General features: G+C 43.9%; 1 protein-coding gene across 4 annotated transcripts in view; it reads left to right on the plus strand.

The window, feature by feature from the left end:
- Positions 1–12163: 12163 nt before the first annotated feature.
- Positions 12164–23371, plus strand: part of MYO5A (myosin VA) — a 200417-nt gene continuing 189209 nt past the window's right edge. For 3 of the 4 annotated variants that reach the window (XM_070422631.1, XM_070422640.1, XM_070422648.1), the window contains exon 1: positions 12164–12266. In XM_070422631.1, coding sequence (XP_070278732.1) covers positions 12240–12266 — 27 coding nt within the window. In that variant the 5' untranslated portion in view covers positions 12164–12239. The remainder of the gene's footprint in view (positions 12267–23371) is intronic. The other variant, XM_070422658.1, reaches the window with a different exon arrangement.

Below are 23371 nucleotides of genomic sequence, written 5' to 3' on the forward strand. Positions count from 1 at the left end.
TGGGGTGTGCAGGAGGCAGACAGTCAGTGATTCTCTCTCATCACTGATGTTTCTATCTCTCCCTCTCCCTTCCTCTCTGAAATCAATAAAAAATAAACAAAAGAACACAGTCAAGGAGTTAGGAAATGTGGACCTGTATAAGGAAGATTGGATGGAGATCATGGGCATGTGAAGGAACTCTTGATTTTTCTCCTTAACACTCTCCTTTCCCTCCAGCCTTCAACTCAGGTGCTCAGACCAACCTTGCTTCCTCAAGCTGGGACCAACATCCACCAAAATCTATTGGAATTTTCGATTTATCTCCACTGCCACCACCGTATCCCAAGCCACTAATAGTTCTTACCTGGATAGCTGGTGCAGTTCTAACATCACTTTCTGCTCCTGCTCCCTTCATGCTGTGCCCTTACCCATCCTTTCGCTCCATTCTGCTTCCATTTTTAACAGATCATATAACCTCTTAATATGTTCCATGTTCATTCCTGCTCCTGTTCAACACATTTCTTTTCCATTAAACACTTCCCCTAACCTGGCTGCTTCTTTTTCTTTGGATCTCAGCTCAATTTTTAACTTTCTTAGCGGGAGGTCTAATTCATTATTGTATCCTTAGCACCTAGAAGCAGCTTATACTCAAATGCTTGTTGAACAAGTAAAGTAAAATAGAATATTGGGTTGGAAATGTAAGTGGAAAACCAGATTAAGGGGATGGATACAGAGAGATAAGGCTTGATTTCTCAGTCTCAGCCAAGTCTAGCTTTCATAGAAGTAGGCCTTTATACTCAGCATTTCTGTGAATGAAGAAATGTCAAAGAGCTTTGTTCTCAGAAACTTCACAACTGAAATTGGTATACCTGGTTTCCATGGCAAGGATGTATTAACTTGGCTGCTTCTCTGCTCTTGCTTGTGATCATGTCCTTGCAAGCATACTTTATCTGATTTCCAAGGCCCTTTATTGACCCATTTCCAATGCATAAGGCTGATTGTGATGTATTTTAGGTTCTTGTTTTTCTGCATCTATACTAGCTAATGTTTTGTAATGACTATGTATAAATGGAAGTTACCATTTGTTTGAATTACTGCAGACATTATCCCTGGAGGCTAGTCATATTTTAACGATAAAGATCAGAAGCAGACTCCAGTGGGCAGCTTTCTGCCAGGCCACACTTATAAGTTATAGAATACAAACCTTTCATATCTTCCTTAATTCTCAACTACTTTAATATCAACATTATGAGAAGCCCCAATCACTATGGATGTTAAAAGATAGACTAAAAATATTCGTTTTCTTTTTAATGGTAGACATTTACTACTGATTATAAGATATATCTGTCTTGAAAACCTGTATATGGGTTAGGTACATGGCTCATGTTGTCAACTGGGGTAATTAAAATGGTCATATATAGTACTATTCCTACCAAATTTATTTTCTGCCAGGTTTATATGTAAACTTGAAAGAACTATTCATTATACTTGTAATTCCTGAATATATTGTTATGATGTTGCCAGCTAATTGCAGTATATTCCTATTCCCATGAGAGCTAGCTGTTCTACAAGAGTCAGAAGCAAAGGGAGGAAAAGGTTTTAATAAGAGGGAGATGGTCTCCAGTGGGGAGCGCAGTACAGCAGTGAGAAGAGTGGGACCTGAAAAAAATGCCAGAAAATTGGGAAATTGGTATCGCTGGTCCTTTGGCAAGGACGGTTTCAGTGGAGAAGATATGCATGGGCGTGGGGCAGAGGAATAGAAGAATGATAAACAACTAAAGACGAATTAAAGGTGAAGATGTTCTTCTGAGAGATTCTGAGGTACATGAAAGAAGATTTTGATTTTAAATGTAGGAAAGGTTTACATATGGTTATAGGCAAAACAAAAAATACAGGGAGAGAAACCAAAGGAGGCAAGAACTGGGATGGAGAGTAGGCGTGAAGAGATCAGCCTTGGCATGTCTTCTGAAGCGTCAGAGGATTAATGACCAGAGTTCAGGTGGGGAAAAGAGGCACTAGAGGATTGCTCACCGAATGACCTTAGTCTCATCCAGGTGGTGAGGTCATTTTCAAAACTGAATGGAGCAAATGCCGTCCAGCGGAGCATCAGTCATAGAGTAAATATATGGCAAGAAATGATAGAACTGATAGTTGGATCTAAATTAAATTGCTAGATTTCTTTTCCTGCTTCTATTAAAATTATTCTTGTGTGTGATTCTGAACTCAAGTAGTATAGGAGGGCACAGTGAAAAGCTTTAGGAATCACAAAATGTACTTCTATTACCGACTTTAGCTCTATAGAGGACTTGAAACAGTCAAGCTGTTTTGAGTTTTTTTCAGATAGCTGCCTCCATTAACTCTCAAGAATACGTTTGTACCACTGTTTCTTGATTTCTTAATTTTAGGCACAAATTACTGGTTGTCAAGACTGATGAAGATTTAGTTTACAGCACTTCCCACATTGCTCACGTCCTCTTCCTAGGATCATAATGTCACTACTTTTGATTCCTTTATAGGCTTTCTTTACAATGTCAAATAATATATTTTCACCTTTATTTCTTATTTTATTGTCTATCAACAGTATTTAGCCCTCTAATGTGTGAGATGACAACATTAACACCCTGATGCTTCCTTTGACTCTCCTCCCTTCTCTCAACTTTTGTCATCTGTATTCTTACATTATCCAGTTAACAACACTTATGTTCTATTTAATAATCATGAATAGTCTTCAGCTCTATAGGATGATACATACAGTTCACTGCAGATCACAGCTTATACTCTGATTACATTTCTTTCTATAGTTTTTGTTTTTCTTGGTGTTTCTAATTATTATTTTCCCCTTGTGCTTTTGGCTTCTATCATAGCCACAATTATTTCATGTCTTCCATCCTATCTAGTATTTTAGAGTCTTCCTTATGTTCCAGAAACTCTCCCCTAGAGGCCACTTCTCCCTTGCTTCAATCTGAACTTGTTGCTTTATTATCCCTAATGCACAGCTCTCATCGTGGGACCTAGCTGCCCTCCTGAACTGATTCCATTATTTTCTAGATTCCATGTATGGCAACCATTGCTTGTTGCCTTTGTCTTAGTTCAGGTCCCCTAGAAGAACTGGAAGTTCTTTATTTTTGAAAAGTTTTGTGAATAGTTACATACATCATAAATATCTTTTCCCAATTTGTGGTTTGTCTTGTCTTACTAGGGATATCTGTTGATATACTTCTAGTTATATTTTAGTTAGAACTATTTCAAACATGCCTTTGTGAAACGGAATATTCTCCTCCCCCATGTGTTAATTGTACCATCCTCTGACACACAATATCCATTTCCACATAACATTTTAGCATGTAATCACAGTGCATTCTAATTGCATTCATTCAGTTACTTCCTTTCCATGAAAAGTAACATTATTTTGCTGTAGCACTTACTTAGCCCAGTGCCTGGCCATAGTAAGTGCCCAATACATATTTTCTGATAGAAAGTACACCATTGAGAGTGTAGCCATTCCCATTCACCCCTGCTATATATATACTGTATATATTAGAGGCCTGATGTACAAAATTTGTGCACGGGTAGGGTCCCTAGGCCTGGCCGGCGATCAGGGCCGATTGGGGCCTTCCGGCTGCCAGAGCCTCACTTCCCCAGCTGCTGGCCGTAGCCTTCCTTCATTCCGCACTGCCCCCTGGTGGTCAGCGCACGTCAAAGTGAGCAATCGGTCTCCTGGTGGAACTCCCGCAGGGACAATTTGCATATTAGGCTTTTATATATATAGATATGCACATACACTATATCATGGTCAGGGCTCTTAATCACAAATTCATAATTCTGGCTCATTAGATCAGGTCACTTACAAAATTGTCGAAATGCTAGAGAAACAGTCTATTTTTAAAGATATATTTTTATTTATTTCAGAGAAGAAGGGAGAGGGAGAGATAGAAACATCAATGATGAGAGAGAATTATCGATCGGCTGCCTCCTGCACACCCTCTTACTAGGGATTGAGCCCACAACCCAGGCATGTGCCCCTGACCGGAATCGAACCTGGGACCCTTCAGACTGCAGGCTGATGCTCCATCCACTGAGCCAAACCAGCCAGGGCTAGAGAAACAGTCTTGATGTAAATCTAGGAACAACCCCAAAAACATGCTCCACTAATGGCTTGATAGGGAAACTGCTGCTGCTGCCACCACCAAACTGAGAGCCAGGAACCCAACTTGGCCACCTCTGCTGCCACCTTCACTGGCAATGGAAGTTCTATTTGCAGAGCCTATTTCTTATATCCTAAGTATCCTAAGTCTTGTGCAGATGAATCTAGTAGACTAACTAGGTCATATAGTCATATAGCATTCAAGCTGCAAAAGAGGTGGGACTGGCATCTTGATTTTTCTATCAGGAGGCAGGACTAATGTAGAAATTTTCTTTAATTGATCTTTTAAAATGTATTTTAGAGATAGAGAGAGACATCAATATGAGAGAGAAACCTTGATTGGTTGCCTCCCACACACCCCCCAGTTGGGGATTGAACCCACAACCTAGGTGCCCTGTCCAGGAATAGAGCCCGCTACCTATTTTGGTGCATGGGATGACAACATTCCAACCAATTGGCCAGGGTGGAACTCCCTTAAAATACAGAAAAGAGGACAGACAAATATGGTAGATGCCACTATATCTTCCTGTCCAATACAACACTGCAGTGTTGTCTACTCTCCTCTGGGAGAACTTCAGGGAGTTCTGTATTACTTTGATTTGACATGCCTAGAGGCATTAAAAGAGGCTCTTAAACTATATTGCCAGATGGTAACCAATTAAGTTAGAACATTTTTACAGTCCTAATCTTTGGCCTATATATCCCTCCTGATTCACCCCCAAGTTTATTTTCTCCCCATCAAAAATGTTCTTTCAGAAGTCACTCAGTTCTTGATTGGGCTGCCCTTGAATCTTGCAACATGATAGAAGCAGGCCGTCCAGGACAGGGAGTGAACATGTGGGAGCTAGGACTGAAAATTTGATCAATATTAACTTAAAATTATATAGCACAGACCCGTTTCCAATACTTTCTCATCTCATTTGAACCTGCCAACAATACACACATAAGTTGTCCTTTCTTTGCTGATTAAAAAAATGATAAGCTTAGGATTCTCAGTGTTGGAAAATATAGGGATAAGCCAGGGGAGAAGGCTAGAATGATTTCTGTGGTGATGGGTCAGAGTTGAAGACATTAGTATGAACTCATGCTTACCTTAATATAGTTTACTACATATAGAAATATTTATAGATATGTGTGTATACACAGATAAGTATACACATATTTCCTTACTCTGTGGCTAGAAAAAAATGAGGCCAAGAGCAATGAGGCCAAGATCTTAGTTTCTAATACTCTCCAATGAAAGGGACCAGGGCTCCTTGGAGAAATGGCTGATTCTAGGACTGGAGAAGAAATGAAGAAATATGAAGATGAGTCTGCAGCATCTTACTGAGCTAAAAGGTAAGGAAGTAATCTGAAAAACAAAAATAAAATAAAATAAAACACAACACAATCCCTTACACAATGATAGGGGGCTGGGGGTGGGGGGTATGTCAAAAGGACACAGGAACCAACTGAAAGAGCTCCCAATGGCTGAAGCTTGAATAATTTCAGCAACAAAATAAAGTATCAGATCATAACTGAAAGTATTAAGTAAATACTTGTAAGTCTATACTTGCATAAATAAATAATTGAATGAATAAATGGTGGAAATGAGACAGGTCGCCCATGTAGAAAAATTCCAAGGAGGTGGAGCATAACTTCCCACTCATATGTGAGCTGCATATAGTGACTTCATTCAAAGAGTATGGAGCTCTGGCAGGTGCAGTTGGTTGAGCATCGTCCTGTATACCAAGAGGTCACTTGTTCTATTCTGGATCAGGGCACATGCCTGGGGTTGTGGGCTCAATCCCCAATAGGGGGCGTGTTTCTTTTTCTCTCCCTCTCCCTTCCTCTCTCTCTCTAAAAAAAAAATCAATTAAATAAATTTTACAAAAAAGAGTATGGAAAAGGGCATGTATTAGTTTGCTAGGGCTGCCATAACAAAGTATCACAGACTTGGTGGCTTAAACAACATACATTTATTTCTCACTTTTCTAGAGGTTAGAAGTCCAAGACAAGGTCTTAGCAAGCGTGGTTCCCTCTTAAGCTCCCTGGCTGAGTCAAAATCAAACTGACAAAAACAGATTAATAGGAGAAAGGCATGCAAACTCATATTAAATTTTACATGACATGGGAACCTTTATAAGGAAATGAAGGCCCAAAGAAATGGCAAAACCTACTTGCTTTTATATTAGGTTGAACAAAGAGAAATAATTGAGGAAAAGTGACTAAACTATGAAAGGAGGTTAAGGAAGAGAATTATTTTAAGGTCTGTATAGAATTCTCTTGGCCTCAACTTCTAGTCCTTGGTGTTAAGAATGTTACTTACCTTGTCGTATAGGGAGGATATCTTTCATACAGAATTTCACCTGCTTTTAAGAAAAAGAAGGAAGGTTAGAATGTTTTTTCTTATATATATATATTTTTTAATATGTTTTATTGATTTTCTACAGAGAGGAAAGGAGAGGGATAGAAAGCTAGAAACGTCGATGAGAGAGAAACACCAATCAGCTGCCTCCTGCATGCCCCCCACTGGGGATGTGCCCGCAACCAAGGTACATGCCCTTGACCGGAATCGAACCCGGGACCCCTGAGTCCGCAAGCCGACGCTCTATCCACTGAGCCAAACCGGTCCTGGCATGTTTTTTCTTATATTTTTTTTTTTTAAATTAAATCTTTATTGTTCAGATTATTACATTTGTTCCTCTTTTTTCCCCCCATAACTCCCCTCCTTCCAGCTCCCACCCCACCCTCCACCCTCACTCCCCACCCACTGTGTTCATCCATAGGTGCATGATTTTTGTCCAGTCACTTCCCGCATCTCCCACACCCCTTTTTCCCCCAAGAATAGTCAGTCTATTCCCTTTCTATGTCCCTGATTCTATTATAATCACCAGTTCATTCTGTACATCAGATTATTTATTCACTTGATTCTTAGATTCATTTGTTGATAGATGCATGTTTGTTGTTCATAATTTGTATCTTTACCTTTTTCTTCTTCTTCCTCTTCTTAAAGGATACCTTTCAGCATTTCATATAATACTGGTTTGGCGGTGATGAACTCCTTTAGCTTTTCCTTATCTGTGAAGCTCTTTATCTGACCTTCAATTCTGAATGATAGCTTTGCTGGATAAAGTAATCTTGGTTGTAGGTTCTTGGTATTCAGCACTTTGAATATTTCTTGCCATTCCCTTCTGGCCTGCAAAGTTTCTGTTGAGAAATCAGCTGACAGTCGTATGGGTATTCCCTTGTAGGTAATTGAGCCTCTTTCTCTTGCTGCTTTTAAGATTTTCTCTTTGTCTTTTGCTCTTGGCATTTTAATGATGATGTGTCTTGGTGTGGTCCTCTTTGGATTCCTTTTGTTTGGGGTTCTCTGCGCTTCTTGGACCTGTAAGTCCATTTCTTTCACCAGGTGGGGGAAGTTTTCTGCCATTATTTCTTGAAATAGGTTTTCAATATCTTGCTGTCTCTCATCTTCTGGCACTCCAATGACTCTGATATTAGACCGCTTAAAGCTGTCCCAGAGGCTCCTTACACTATCTTCACACTTTCGGATTCTTTTTTCATTTTGCTTTTCCAATTGGGTGTTTTTTGTCGAATCTTTGGTTTGATTATTGTACTCCTCTGGTCTGCTATTGGGTATAATATTCTTTATTTCAGTCCGTGTATGCTTACTTTCTAATTTCTTTATCGTAGCATCGAGGGTCTCATTAGTTTTCGTGAGGCTCTGCACAAATTTATGGCAAGCCCTCAAAATTGCGATTCTTAGCTCCATATCCTCCATTTCTGTCATGTTTCTTTGTCTCCGCATCTTTTATGCTTTCTTGGTGCACCCCCTTGTGGTCTCTGTGCGCAGTCTTGTTCTAGCCAAGCCTTAATTGTTGTAGTTAACACTAGAGGGGTTTGACCACCAGGCCGGCTGGCTGTGGAAATCAGCTGTGTGGAAAACGTCTGCCTTCTGGGGAGGTGCTAATCCAGCCTTTGCCTGAGGCGATCGGCAAATGGCTGTGCGCAGGCTTTGGGCGGGGCGGGATCAACAGGGCGGGCGGAGGGAGCAGTTATGGCCACGCTCAGTCCCGTTCCCAGAGGCTCTGCTTCTCAGAACCCCGGCAGCCGCTGCAAACCTCGGAGAGAAAGCTGCCCTCAGGTCCCAACTGATGCCGGATAATCCCGCTTCTCCCGTTTGAGTCTGGGTCCCTAGAGACTCGCCCGGATCTGGAGCCCAGAGTCTGAGACTCACTCCCGGCAGAAAACGACAACCGTGCCCTCAGCCACCAGCCCGCTTTCGCGCGCACCTCGGTACCTTTCTATTTTCCACACTGCGCCGCCTCTGAGCCTCGATTTGCTGTTCTCTTTCCTTCTAGTTGTAGAGTCTCTCTTCAGCCAGCCTTCCTGTGGTTCTGGGTGATGTCCGTTCAGTCTTTTAGTTGTATTTTTGAAATGGTTGTTTGCGGCAGCGGTCTCCGGTGTTTACCTACGCCGCCATCTTGGTCTCTCTCTGTTTTTTCTTATATTTGCTGTTTTTCAAGTACCCCTTGAAATAGTCCATATGCCAAAGCAGCATTACCATGGGGTGACATGCCCTGAACTCCTTCATCAGCATCTCAGCACTTCTCAACAGTTGGGGGAGGTAAGTATTATCCCAAGGGCAAGAAAACAGAATGATTACCACCTTACACAGGGCACGAAGGAATGTAAGGGGGTAGAATTCAAGTCTCTTAAATCTCAATCCAGTGCTCTTTTTAAAATATTTACATATTTTTATTTATTTCAGAGAGGAAAGGAGAGGGAGAGAGAGAGATAGAAACTTTAATGATGAGGAAGAATCACTGATTGGCTGCCTCCTGTACATAGAGCCCACAACCCAGGATCGGGAATTGAACCGTGACCTCCTGGTTTATAGGTAGACGCTCAACCACTGAGCCACACTAGCCGGGCCAGTGCCCTTTCTGTTGTACTGGTCATAACTGCACATATGATCTTGTTTTATGTTTGGGCAATAAAGGTGGGACCCCGAAACATAAAGGTTTGGTTTTAGAATGGTAAGGAACACAGAGAATTCTGTAGGACTTTGTACTCTGTAGCCTTTACCTCTGGCACCTCTGAAGAGACTATGGGCAGTGAGCAATGGAAGGAGAGACCTGAGTTCCAGAAAGTGAGAAGTGGCCCCTCTGTCAATGATCTTCCTTCAACTACACATGCAGGATATACACAACCAAGGATGCAGCCTTAAGAGATGGTCTTGATAGACACCATCCCAGATTCTCATGACAGGCACTGGGCACCACTTAAAGTTCAAAGAAATAGGGTGAGCACACTAACAAGAAGCTGGGATTAAAAAATATGTATATACTAGAGGCCCAGTACATGAATTCGAGCACGGATGGGGGTCCCTAGGGACCCCCGGCCGGCAATCGGGGCCCATCAGGGCCAAGGGAGGTTGGCCGGCCACAACCGGTTGACCGGTCATTCGGTCGCTTAGGCTTTTATATATCTACTAGAGGCCCGGTGCACAAAAATTTGTGCACTCGGGAGTGGGGGTGGGGGGGTCCCTCAGCCCAGCCTATGCCCTCTTGCAGTCTGGGACCCCTCGGAGGATGTCCACCTGTTGGCTTAGGCCCGCTCCCTGGGGGGTCAGGCCCAAGCTAGCAGTCAGACATCCCTCTGGCAGCCTGGCAGCCCTCGGGGGATGTCCACTTGCCAGCGGGGAGCAGGCCTAAGCTGCAGTCGGACATCCTTAGCACTGCTGAGGAGGCGGGAGTGGCTCCCACCACCACTGCTGTACTGGCAGCTGTCAGCCTGGCTTGTGGCTGAGCAGAGCTCCCCCTGTGGGATTGCACTGACCACCAGGGGGCAGCTCCTGCATTGAGTGTCTGCCCCCTGGTGGTCAGTGTGTGTCATAGTGACCAGTCATTCCCAGTCGTTCTGCTGTTAGGGTCAGTTTGCATATTACCCTTTTATTATATAGGATAGAGGCCTGGTGCATGGGTGGGGGCCGGCTAGTTTGCCCTGAAGGGTGTCCCAGATCAGGGTGGCAGTCCCGCTGGGGTGCCTGGCCAGCCTGGGTGAGGGGCTGATGGGTGTTTGCAGGCCGGTCACACCCCCTTCAGGGAGGGTGGTCCTGCTGGGGTGCCTGGCCAGCCTGGGTGAGGGGCTAATGGCTGTTTTCAGGCTGGCCACACCCCCTTTAGGGTGGGGGCTCCCCACTGGGGTGCCTGGCCAGTCTGGGTGATGGGCTGAGGGCCATTTTCAGGTTGGCCAAGCCCCCCCCCCCTCGCCCCAGGTGACAGAAGCTCCCAGCCTCTCCTTTTTTTCTTTTTTATTCTGGGATTTATTTACCTTCTATAATTGAAACTTTGTAGCCTTGAGAGGAGCTCAGAGCCGGCCAGGGTGGGTGGGAGGGAAGCTTGGCTTCCTCCATCACCAGGGGCAACCCATTCCTGCTTGCTCTAGCTCCGTGGCCATGGCTGGCTAAAAGCAGGTATCTGGGGTTTATTTACCTTCTATAATTAAAACTTTGTTGCTTTGAGTGGAGCTCAGAGCCAGGGCAGCTGGGAACCTTGGCTTTCTCCATCATTGGGGCAACCAAGCCTCCTGTTCGCTCCAGCTCCATGGCTGCTGGCTGCCATCTTGGTGGGTTAATTTGCATATAGTCGCTCTGATTGGCTGGGGCGTGGCTTAAGGCCTAGCGAAGTTACAGTCAATTTGCATGTTTGTCTTTTATTAGTGTAGATCAGGGGCCCTCAAACTTTTTAAACAGGGGGCCAATTCACTGTCCCTCAGACCGTTGGAGGGCTGGACTATAGTTTAAAAAAAAAACTATGAACAAATTCCTATGCACACAGCGGCGGCAAAAACACCCGGCGGGCCGGATAAATATTTTTGGCAGGCCACATGTGGCCCGCGGGCCGTAGTTTGAGGACCCCTGGTGTAGATTGTCTTTTATTAGTGTAAATAGACATGGAGAATAATCAACCCAGGAGTGAAAGTGTGGGTGGGAAGGAGGCAGCTAGAGGGTGAAGCCACCATGGGGGTGGGGATGCAAAGACCATATTCTTATGCCTGAGGTGCAGGGATAACAGTGAGTAGACTGAATGCTGCTTCTGAGATTGAGTCTTTTATACAGAGCGACATTTTCGGTGTAGACCCTCCACAAAAGCCCTCAGGGGGCATCCGGATCGGCTTCAGCAGGATTATACATGGTGTGGGCACACCGGAAACAGGACGAGGAAGAGTCTGGAGAAAGGGCACCCCTACAAACACAGAGGCCTAGGAACAGGTCGGCTCCTGGCCCCCCCCCCCCCCCCCCCCCGCGGGGCATCTTGCTTCAGGGCTCACTTAAGTGTCTGTGGCTTAAAGCAGGCCGCTCTGCTTTGGCATCATTACCTGACCCAGCTGCAGATACCAAGGTGTTCCGGTGACCTCGGTGATCCATCCATCCATCCATCCTCCCTCCCTCCACTGCCAACAAGGCTCTTGTGGAATTCTAGGTCATCCTATGGCCTTCCACGGCCCTCCCTCCGCCCCCCCCCCCGCCCCCCCTTTAGCTAGAAATGCTTGGAGGACAGGAGAAGCAGACTTTTACCTGGACACCCTCAGTGACACCAGCTACCGCCGCCCCTTGCAGGGCTGGCTTACTCCGCACGGTTCCGGGCTCGCTTGGGGCAGGGGGCGTCCGGGGTGCACCGCGAGTGACCTGCGGGCGGGAGACCCGGGGCTGCGCGGGGTGGCCGGACAGCGATGCTCCGAGCCCGCAGCCGACGGGAGGCGACGTGCGCCCGCGAGAGCCCGGAGCGACCGCGGCAGCCGCGCTCCAGCGCAGCCTCCTCCCGTTCCCACAATGCACAGGGCGGCGGCGGCGGCAGCATCTCCGGCCGCCGAGCGGGCTGCGGCGGCGACTCCGAGGACCCCGGGCACGCGGGGCGCTCGCGGCTGCTCGCGGGGCGCCGGGGAGTGATGGCGAGGCTCCCGCGGGCCGCCCGCGCCTGAGGCGCCCCGCCCGCCCGGCCCCGCCCGGCCCTGCCCGGCCCTGCCCTGCTCCCCGCGCGGCAGCCCGGGCGCTTCCTAGTCGGCGCGGGCGGCCAGCAGGCGAGGTGCGGCCTCCGCACTGGCGGGGGGCGTCGGTGCCGCGGGCGCCATGGCCGCGTCCCAGCTCTACACAAAGGTAGGGGGCCCGCGGGGTGGGGAGGGGCCCCGCCGCCGGCTGTCAGGCTGGGCTGGGGGGTGTCGGGGGCACCACTCCCTTTCCGAGCATTTCCACCCCCTGCCCCCGCCCTGCCGCCTGCGCCCGCGGAGGCGCCTTCCTCTTTCGGGCGGTGAGGATGGTGAGGGCGGCGGGGGAGGCCGGCCTCGCGGGTGTCGCTGGCCCGTGCCACGCTTGTGGGGCTGGAGCGGAGCGCGTTTCTGGACCGGAGGCCGGTGTGGATCAGTAGGGCGGGCCCGGGGCAGGATCGCTCTGCCCTCCGTTCGCTTCTGGAAAAAATCCTGGCGGGTGGGAGATGCTTGTCAGATGGGCCCTCCCTTGGGGACACGCGCTTAAAATAACGTCTGGGGTTGGTGCGCGGTGCCACTTGCACTGCCAGCCAGGCTTTCCGTGGGATTATTTGGAACCCTGCAGACTGTCGCCAGCCAGTATCCACCCCTAGTCGCCGGGTTTCAGATCGCTGCCCTCGGGTGGTGAGCCCCGGGGTGGTGAGCCCCGGGGTGGTGAGCCCCTGGATGGTGAGCCCCTGGATGGTGCAGCCGGATCAGCGCCAGCTCATTCACGGGTTGGGATGGTCCTTACTCATTTGTCGCCGGGAGTTTGCAACCTGCATGCAATCCCCTTAGAGCCTCGTTAGGCTCCATGTCTTCACCCTCCGCTGGGGCGAGCCCTTTCTTCTGGGTTTAATTTAAGGGAAGTGGCATCCTTTTCTTTGTAATACGGACCCCAGTATTCTCTGGGTCTGGAAATCTCTAAATGGCATGTTTTGGAAAACTGTGTCTTTGAAAACTCTTCTGAAAATTTGTCTTGGGCAGTGAGTATGTGGAGTCGTGACATTTTATACTGTAACTCATGGGTAGGTAGGTGTTTTGCCAGCTATTAATTACCTCTAATTACAGTGAACAGAATTGCCCTAACTTTGCAAAGTTTGCATTTGCAGCAGAATCTCCATTTAAAATCCTGGAATCATTGTGTCCAAATGTGGCCCAAGTAAGCCCAGGGCCCATGTTGCAGCATGTTTCAGAGAAAAGAGGTCTGGACCCAACCTCAAGAGAACTGGATCCCAGCCCCGGGCCTTGTCACTTACTCTGTGACCTTGGGCAAGTCCTTAACCTCTTCAGTAGATGGAGTTAATTATACCTGCCCTGCATCTCTTACAAGGCTGTCCTGAGGATTAAGCTTAATAATAAACAGGAAAGCTTTCTGTAACCCGTGAATTTCTCTATAAGTACGAGGTGTTCGATTAATTTCTTCAACCATGAAATGAGGAGTTTTCATGGAATATTCTCTGGGACCTCTTTCCTTCCAGCCTCTTTCCTTCCCCCTCCGCTGGGGCGAGCCTTTTCTTCTGGGTTTAATTTGAGGGAAGTGGCATCCTTTTCTTTGTAATACGGACACCAGTATTCTCTGGATCTGGAAATCTCTAAATGGCATGTTTTGGAAAACTGTGCTGCTCAGTTGGAACTTCTCTCTAAACCTGGTAATTTCTTTAGGCGTTGTAGATCTCTAATGTATAAATGAATACAATTGGAAACTGACTCAAAGTTTCTTTATTAACAAACATTTATATAGTGCCTACTGTGCTCGGTACTGTTCTAAGTGCTTTACAGGTTAACTCATTTAATTCTTATAATAAATGTATGAGGCTGCTACTAAGAAATATCAAATATCAGAGTCATTTTCACATGAAGCGATAAAGATCTGCAAACATTCCTTCACTGTGGTGAGGAGTCCATCCTTGAACTGCCTGACTAATTGTAGGTGGGTTAACTAGAGACTAACTGCATAATAAATTGCTCTTGGATTTTGGATTTGCTTTTTTCCACCCAGATAATCAGGGGGTGGGGAGGGAGGTACTGTGATTTTTCAATTGTAGCTTCATTCATCAAAATCTGTTTTAAAATTACCTTCTAGTCATTATAAAGACAGACTGATTTAGACATCAAGACTGAAGTTGGCCCTGGCCGTTGTGCGGCTCAGTTGGTTGAGCGTCGTCCCGTGAACCAAAAGGTTGCGTGGGTTGGGATACATGTGGGATCTCACATCGGTGTTTCTGTCTCTCTCTCTCCCATCCCCTCTCTCTCTAAAATCAATAAAATATATATTCTATAGAAAGACAAGTTGAGCTTAAGCCACCTTCTTCTAATATACTTATGCCCAAGAATAATCTGGTCACTTGGCTATTGTTGATTAATTCTTTGTGTGAATGGACTTTAGCTTAATGGTGGGCAAAAATATTTATTGAGCACCTCCTAGGTGCCAGGTATCCTGTTTAATGTTGAGAGGTTCTAACAATGAAGAAGACACAGCCCTTTCCCTCAAAGGGCTCACAGTCTGCTTTTGATATTCCTGACCAAATTTGAACCTCCAAGGCCATAAATAACCTGCTGTAATTCAACAGCAAGCAGACAGCTGGTATAGTATTAGTAGAAGTTAGGGAATAGGTTAGCATATGGGGAATGTTAGAATGAGTCTAGAGATGAAAGCTTGAGTAGTGATTATTAGAGAAAGAGGGCAGTCATTAGAAGTAGTATCAGTGGATAAACACAAGGATTTTTCCCTTGCAGAGGATTATGGGAAAGGAAGTTCTGGGGAAGATAACTAGGAAAGATATATTAGTGACATGCCATCATAGTGGTATTCAACATAGTGCATGTTTGTTGGCCCTAGCCAGTTTGGCTCAGTGGCTAGAGCATTGTCGTGTGGACTGAAGGGTCGCAGGTTTGATTCCAGTCAAGGGCACGTATCTCGGTTGCAGGTTTAATCCCTGGTCCAGGTCAGGAGGCAACTGATGGATGTGTCTCTCTCACATCAGTGTTTCTGTCTCTCCCTGTCCCTTCCACTCTCTCTAAAAATCAGTGGAAAAATATCCTCGGGTGAGGATTAACAACAACAAAAAAACATGTTTATTGGTTTTAAAATAACAGATTTATTGAGATAGAATTCACATACTATATATACCATTCGCCAATTCAATTGTTTTTAGAATGTTCATAGAATTGTATGTTGATTTGTTTTTAGATCTACCTGGCTTGTTCCCGAAAGAATTGAAGGTGGCTATGATATATTTTGAAAATATTTGCTAGTCTTGACTTGCCAGTGGATATCTGAATCATAACATTACCCATAGATGCTTTCAGCAACTTCAAAGGATTCAGTGTATGTGAAGCAAGGTTTATTAATGAGACCTAGACGGATCACTCGCAGCAATAAAATATCATGCTAGTCCTCTTTGCTTGAGGTTCTGAGACACCATGGATAGCACCATAGATACTGTGGAATGGCCAAGATTACCTGAAGCTGTTTCATTAGGAGTCCCTGTGCTGAGTTTTGTAACAGTGCAAAAAGGACTTAAAGCCCCCGCTCTGGAGCCACGTAAACTTTCCTAGATGAAACAGCTGTTTATGCCAGTCGATTGTATATTTGTAGCCTTCCTTTCCCACCATATTCCCTCATACCTACTGAATCTATGGTCAAGATTTTTTTCTGGGATAGTTTCAATTTTATATTCGATGCCATTGTTCCTTTACTATTAATCCTGGAAATTTTAATATTTTGCTGTCAAAATTACATTTCTCAGCCAGCTTCCAAAATCTTAAAGCAAAACAGCAATCTCATCTCTGATAATTTCCTCAAGTCTTCTGTCACACCCCTTCCATCCACATTTCCTCCCGATGTCCCTAGGCCTGTTAACTGCACCGCAGTTCTAGTCCTTCAGGTTAGAAACCTCCACAGCTTTTCCCTTGTCTCTTTACATTATACAGCTTCTTTACCAAGTCTAATTTTACTTGACATCTAGCTGACAGTTCTGTTTTTGTTGTTGTTTTGTTTTAAATATGTTTTTATTGATTTTAGATAGGAAGGGAAAGGGAGAGGGAGAGAGAGATAGAAACATCAGTGATGAGAGAATCATCGATCGGCTGCCTCCTGCACACTCCCTACTGGGGTTTGAGCCCCCAACCTGTGCATGTGCCCTGACCGGGAATCTAACCGTGATCTCCTGGTTCATGGGGTGACACTCCACCACTGAACCACATCATCTGGGCCAGTTCTCTTTTTAATGACCTGTATACATTTCCACCTTATTCTAGTTATTTGTGTGTATGTCTGCCACTCCCACGCTAACGCAAGTCCCCTGAGATGCCCATGAGAGTTTTGTTCACCTCCTGTAGAGCCTGGCTCAGTGTCTAACACATAGGAGGTGCTGGTTAAGTATTTATTGGATGAATGAAAGAATACATAGAAGAGGGATAGACTGCAAATAAGGGTTTAGGATGAGCAGTCCACTTGTAGGAATGAAGCAGGGTATAAAGAAGTAGTTAAACAAGTAAGCACATTTTCAGGCATGTTTTACAGGAGTAGTAATGAGAGCTGGGACTCAGGGAGACCAAGGAAACTTACAGGAAACAGACTGTGAATGATGAAGTCCTGGTAGACTGAGGCACAGAAGGTTGGGAAAGAATAGGACACATCTGAGAGACAGCTCTCTGTGGTGGCTTAGACATCGGATGGGAAGGAGAGGAAATGATGTAAATTAATGCTAGAAATTGGAAGTTCATTTCCATTGCATCATGAATTTTTGCCGACTAGAGAACTTTTAAGTTACTCAGATACTTCTTTAGACTGCTGGAGCAAAGCAGAACACTCATGATTTTCTCTTGAAACGTTATTGTCTCTTGAAGTGTGTGAAAGTTCAATGTGTTGTCCAGTGGCTAAAAGGTTACAAAGAGGTTCTAATTTATTGAGAGTTGCTACTGTCACATAAACAGTTTAAATCTCTGTGATGCTTTTATCTTTCCAAAGTAGGGGAATGGTGGAGGGAGATCTCTGAATGGGGTTCCAGGGATTTAACAACAATCTCCAAAGTGTTGGGAAGTGGCGCTAACTTTTATAGGAGAGTGTGGGAGTAATGAACCCCCTTACTTTTACATCTTCTCTTAGAAGGCAATTTAGCTTCTCTGTTTTTCATTTTTTGATTGATTTTACCTCCATTGGGAGAATGTAGGGGCATGTGGCCCATGGAAGATGGACTTGGATTTACTTGTCTCCATTTTTGGCGGTTCCTAATGAAATACAAGGTATTATTGGAAGTGTAAACTCTCACCTGATCAATGGAATAAAGTCTGGCCCTCAGTAAAATATTGTGGGCAACTCCACTCCTCCCACTCCATCCTGATGGGCGTGTCCTCTGTCCCACAGTGGTCTTCCTAGACTTGTTCCATTTGTTTGCCTGGGGCATTTGTCCCCATTTTCCTCCAGTGCCTGCCTCTCTCTGTAATCAACTTCACTGAGATCTAATTTACATGTAATAAAATTCACTGATTTAAAGTGTACACTTCAATGAATTTTGACAAAGATATTTTGTCAAGTAACCACTACCTCAAACAAGATATAGGACATTTTTATCATCCTCAGAAAGTCCCTTGTGCTTAGCTGCTGCTGCTTCTTCTTCTTCTTCTTCTTCTTCTTCTTCTTCTTCTTTTTTTTTGTAAAATATACTTTTTATTGATTTCAGAGAGGAAAGGAGAGGGAGAGAGAGATAGAAACATTAATGTTGAGAGAGAATCATTGATCAGCTGCCTCCTGCACGCCCCCCACTGGGGATCGAGCCCGCAACCTGGGCATGTGCCCTTGACTGGAATCAAACCTGGGACCCTTTGGTCCACAGGCCGATGCTCAATCCACTGAGCCAAACCAGCTAAGGCTTAGTTTCTTCTTTTCTTCAGCTTATTTAGAGAGTTTACTGGAGTTGCATGTGCCCACCAGGGCAGAGAAGAGTTGTTTGTTTTCAAAAATAGATATTATGGTTCCACCTTAGCCCAACCCATAGAGACACAGAATACAGAGGCCTGACCTTGGGACTCACTCCTGTGGAGTGTCATTCAAGTGGGAGGTGGGAGTAGATGGAAAGTGGTTTGGGTGGTTGATTTAATCTTTCCTTCACACACTTAACCCTTTACCTTTCATAATGGTGTCTGCACTGGATGCCTGTGTCCTTAGGTCCTTAGTGTACTAAATGTCCTCTTGTCAATTTTGCCCTTTAATAGTGCTCCTCCCCCATCTGCGTTGGCTTTGCTGTCAGTCTGGGTTTGTGCTGATACAGATTTCTGAACTGTGCAGAAACGTATCCCTGACTTCTCTTCTGCCTCCCAAATTCTGAATTTCTCTGCTAATCCCTCTTCAGCTGGAAGTCTCCTTACCCAGAAGCATTAGCATTAAACATCTTGTAAAACAGAGGCTTGTTGCCAATTGTAGAATTTAGGGATGATGTAATTATGTTTCAAAATAATGACTCGAGGACTTGATTGAAATCAAGGGAGAAATGTGTTTATCCACCTTTGATTGTTCACAGGGACCATCTATCCACCTCCTTTCGCCTGAGGTGCTGCTGTGGCCCAAAAACATGAGCAAAATGCTAGCTGGGAGGGGGACCAGATAAAAAAAAGACAAGTTTTATTTGTCCTTGGTCACTCATACAAAAACATGCATTGTCCTGGCTATGAGTCCTGTGTGTGTGATTGGGGTTTCTACTTTTGATAAATACATGCTGAAACTAGAGGCTTTTCAAAATAGAAATAAAATGAATCTGGCTAGTGAAGTGGCTAGACAAATTGAAAGGGTAGAACTCTGGTTTAGGAAGATGAATGTGAGCTTGCAAAATAGTGAAATATTTAACACCAAGGATGGTAGAAGTTTTTAACATCAAATCTCAGTTTAGTAGGGACAGTTGTTAAATCTTAAAATAAATAAATTATGATATCAGTTAAGATGTAGTACATAAAGAGAAGATTCTGAATAATTCATAGATGATAGTTCTGACAAACCGATTTACCTAACCACTCCTTGACATTGTTAAATAGTTTACGAGCCTGAACTATTTTAGTTGGAAATAATGGAAACCCAACTCAAAGCCAAAAAGGATTTTATGAAAGTGTAGGCATGGCTGAATTTAAGGCTCAGACGTGGTCTCTGAGGCTCTCTGTCACTGGCTCTCCTGTCGGATTGTGCTGTCTGACCTTGATTTCATCCTCAGGACAGCTCTTTTTGGGGTGAAAATGATGGTTAGTGGTGACTGTAGATCACATGATCTTGTAGCTCTGGACCTGGAGGAAGAGAGCCTGGAAGATGACTTGCTTGGGGTCACGTGCCCTCTCCTTTCACTGTGCCGTGTGGGCTGTGGGGAGGAATATCATGAGTGGTCATGTCATGCTCACCCCAGATGCCAGGGGGTGGACAGGGCATCGAGATTGATAGTCCCACTCAGACTTGAGAGCTAATTCCCATCAGAAGGAATAGTGCTGGTCGACCAGACAACTACCCCTAGTTGATGTCCACTGTGAATAAATCACCAAAAATGACAAAGTGATTGAATTCTGTCCCTCCTTTTCTGCTCTTTGATTGAAGATTGGGAGAATTTTGCATATATAAGAGGCTATTGGATATCTTTCCCTTAGAGAATCATTTTGATTAAAAAAAAAGAAAAGTCATGGAGAATCATACAAGCAAGTGTTATTAAAACCATATCAGACATTGAAGATTTGAACATTATTTTGCAACAGTCTTAATTAGGGGACTGTGAACCCTATATTACCTTTCCTTCTAATCTCTTTCTCTGCCTATTTCCTCAGCATTTTATTTCCCATATTTTCTTCACACCCTTGCTTGCATACATTATTCTCTTTCCCATTTTCACCTAGAGATAAATTGCAGAATTTCTTATTTTCCCTTTTGGACTGTCTGAATTGTCACTGAATTCATCTTTGGTATCTGACCTTATTTTCATCCTCAGGACAGCTTTGGTATTCATCTTTGAATACCAATTCATCTTTGGTATCTTTTTCTGCTCTCTTTTTCTTCTACCTTGTCATCAACTTCTTTATTTTAAATATGTTTTTATTGATTTTAGAGAGAGAGAAAGGGAGACGGAGAGAGAAATAGAAAACATTGATAAGAAACATCAACTGGCTGCCTCCTGCATACCCCAACTGGGGCCCGAAGCTTGAGCATGTGCCCTTGACCGGAATTTAACCCGGAACCTTCAGTCCCCAGGCCAATGCTCTATCCACTGAGCAAAACCAGCTAGGGCATTACTATATTCATAATGGTAATTTTTATAATTCTTAAACAACATGTATTGTGAGAATTTTTATATCATTGAGAATGTTTTTTAATGGTTGCATGATATTCTATCATTTATTTATTGCTGGGCATTTTCACTACTATAAGAAATGTACTATGATGAGCCTCTTTGTACATAAATCTTTGCTTGAATTAGTCAGTTTTAGTCAATTTTAGATTCTGAGTCTTCTTGGCTAGAGTTGGCATTTTATGCAAGATAGGGTATTCAGATTTATTTCATTTTAAAAATAGCACTTTTTATGTACATTGCTTCAGGGCTAGGCTGACCAGATGTCTGTTTCTGTGAGATACTTTCTGGCATCCAGTACCTTTATTCTGTTTTGAGAAATTCTTTTACAGTAAAAATATATCAATTTATTTCAAAATTTAACCTTTTGGGAATCAAAAATAATTGAGAAAAAAAAACATGAAGCTACTGCTCGAGAATCTAAACAATGTAATTTTAACTTAAAAAGTACCTGAGAATACTACGTTGTACACCACATGTCCTCCTAATTAGAACAAATTGCCATTTGTTTGGAATGGTCATGATGCTTTAGTGGGCAGTCAAGGACCTGAGAGACCTTCAGCATCAGTAATTGCTTTAAAACAACTAGAATGGATCAAAATACACTCAGTGCTAAAGATAGCACCTGGAATGGAATCTTCATAGCGCTCAGAGGTGTTTTGGGATTTGTGAGATCTGCAGTTTGTTGCTGCGCACAGCAGTCCTCCTGCAGGCCTGGAAGCCACAAATGTGGTAGAAGGTTGATTGTGTGGATTCTTAGATATTAAAACACAGCAAACTGATTTGAATCCTAGGCATCCTTGGGAGTTTCTTTGCTTTTCTTCTTTGATTTTTACCTTATTTAGTTGTCATTTGTTTTCTTCTAAAAACTGTAGCTTGCATAAATGCATGACTACATGGCAGTATCATTATCAAATAATAATGGCTTAAATTTACCAAGGCCTTCCTGTGGACCAGACACTAATCTGAGGGCTTTGTTACAACTGTTCCTTCCTTGGTTCCACTGTTTCCCAGTGCCTGAAAGAGAGGCAATGCATCACAGCAGTCAGGGACAGGGCTCTGTCTACACTCAGTTTGAATTCTGGTTTGAATCCTGAATTTACTACTCACTTGCTGTATGACCTTGACCAAACTGCTTAACCTCTCTGTGCCTCAATTTCCTCATTTTTATAATGGTGATTATAATACCAACAGCATGTATTTTAATGATGATTAAATTATTTAATTATATGAAAATGCTTAGAATAGTGACCAATATGTAGTATGCACTAATAAATATTAGCTGTTATTATTATTGCTATTGGGGTTATAGCTTCCATTCTCCTTCCTCTCTGGCTGCTTTGTCTCATAAGCTCACCTACCTCCTATTGCCCCTTACATATTGGTGTTCCTAGGCTCTGTCTTTGACCTCATACTCCTTCCCACTGTGATCCACTCCTGAAGAGTCAAATACCAGCCCTGTGCTGATGACTTCCAAATCTCTGTTTCTAACCTACTTGCTCTCCCTACAAACCTAGATCCCTACAAACAACTGTCTTACGAACATCATTACAAGTACCTCAAACCTAATATATTCAAAATTGAACTTATCGTCTTCTCCATCCTCTACTCTACTTAACCTCTATGTCAGTTTCATCTGTTGATGGGATAATAATAGCACCTACTTCATAGGGTTGTTATGTTCATGCAAAGCACTTAGAATAAAGCCTGGTACCAATTAAGAAGTATTAGCCACTACAATTATTGTTACTTGTATTTCCTGTCTGGTGAAATGCATCAACTTTCATCCATTCACCCAAATTAAAATCTTATTTATTCCCCCAACCCAAATAATTCGTTACCATTTCCTGGTACAATTCTTACTCCTCTTGGGTCCTTAATATTTCTTTCCTGGATCCCGAAACAGCTTCCTAAATAATTTTTAGTCTTACCTCCGATAATCTATTTTTTGTTCTGCTACCAGACTGATGTTCTTTATGTAACATAAATATCTGACCATGCCATTCACTGTCTGGCTTGAATTCCTCAGTGATTCCCCCATAGGATTTTGTCTTGAGAATAAATTTGTTTGTCCCGGCTGTGGTTGCTCAATGGATTGAGCATCGTCCCATGGACCAAAGGATCCCGGGTTCAATTCCCAGTCAGGGCACATGCCGGGTTGCGGGCTCTATCCCCAGTAGGGGGCATGCAGGAAGCAGCCAATGATTCTCTCTCCTCATTGATGTGTCTATCTCTCTCTCCCTCTCCCTTCCTCTCTGAAATCAATAAAAAAATATATTTTTTTTAAAAATTAAATCTTTATTGTTCAGATTATTACAGTTGTTCCTCTTTTTCCCCCCATAGCTCCCCTCCACCTGGTTCCCACCCCACCCTCCGCCCTCACCCCCCTCCACACTGTCCTCATCTATAGGTGCACGATTTTTGTTCAGTCTCTTCCCGCATCCCCCACACTCCTTTCTCCCCTAGAATAGTCGGTCCACTCCCTTTCTATGCCCCTGATTCTATTATATTCACCAGTTTATTCTGTTCATCAGATTATTTATTCACTTGATTTTTAGATTCACTTGTTGATAGATGTGTATTTGTTGTTCATAATTTGTATCTTTACCTTTTTCTTCTTCCTCCTCTTCTTAAAGGATACCTTTCAGCATTTCATATAATACTGGTTTGGTGGTGATGAACTCCTTTAGCTTTTCCTTATCTGTGAAGCTCTTTATCTGACCTTCAATTCTGAATGATAGCTTTGCTGGGTAAAGTGATCTTGGTTGTAGGTTCTTGGCATTCATCACTTTGAATATTTCTTGCCACTCCCTTCTGGCCTGCAAAGTTTCTGTTGAGAAAAATTTTGTTTGTGTAGTGCTTCCCAAACTTTGGTGTCCATTTGCATAACCTAGGAATCTTGTTAAAATGGAGATTCTGA

Source organism: Myotis yumanensis, unplaced genomic scaffold (assembly GCF_028538775.1).
Source record: "Myotis yumanensis isolate MYYU_CA2020_CCGP unplaced genomic scaffold, mMyoYum1.0.hap1 SCAF_1, whole genome shotgun sequence".
NCBI lineage: Eukaryota > Metazoa > Chordata > Mammalia > Chiroptera > Vespertilionidae > Myotis > Myotis yumanensis.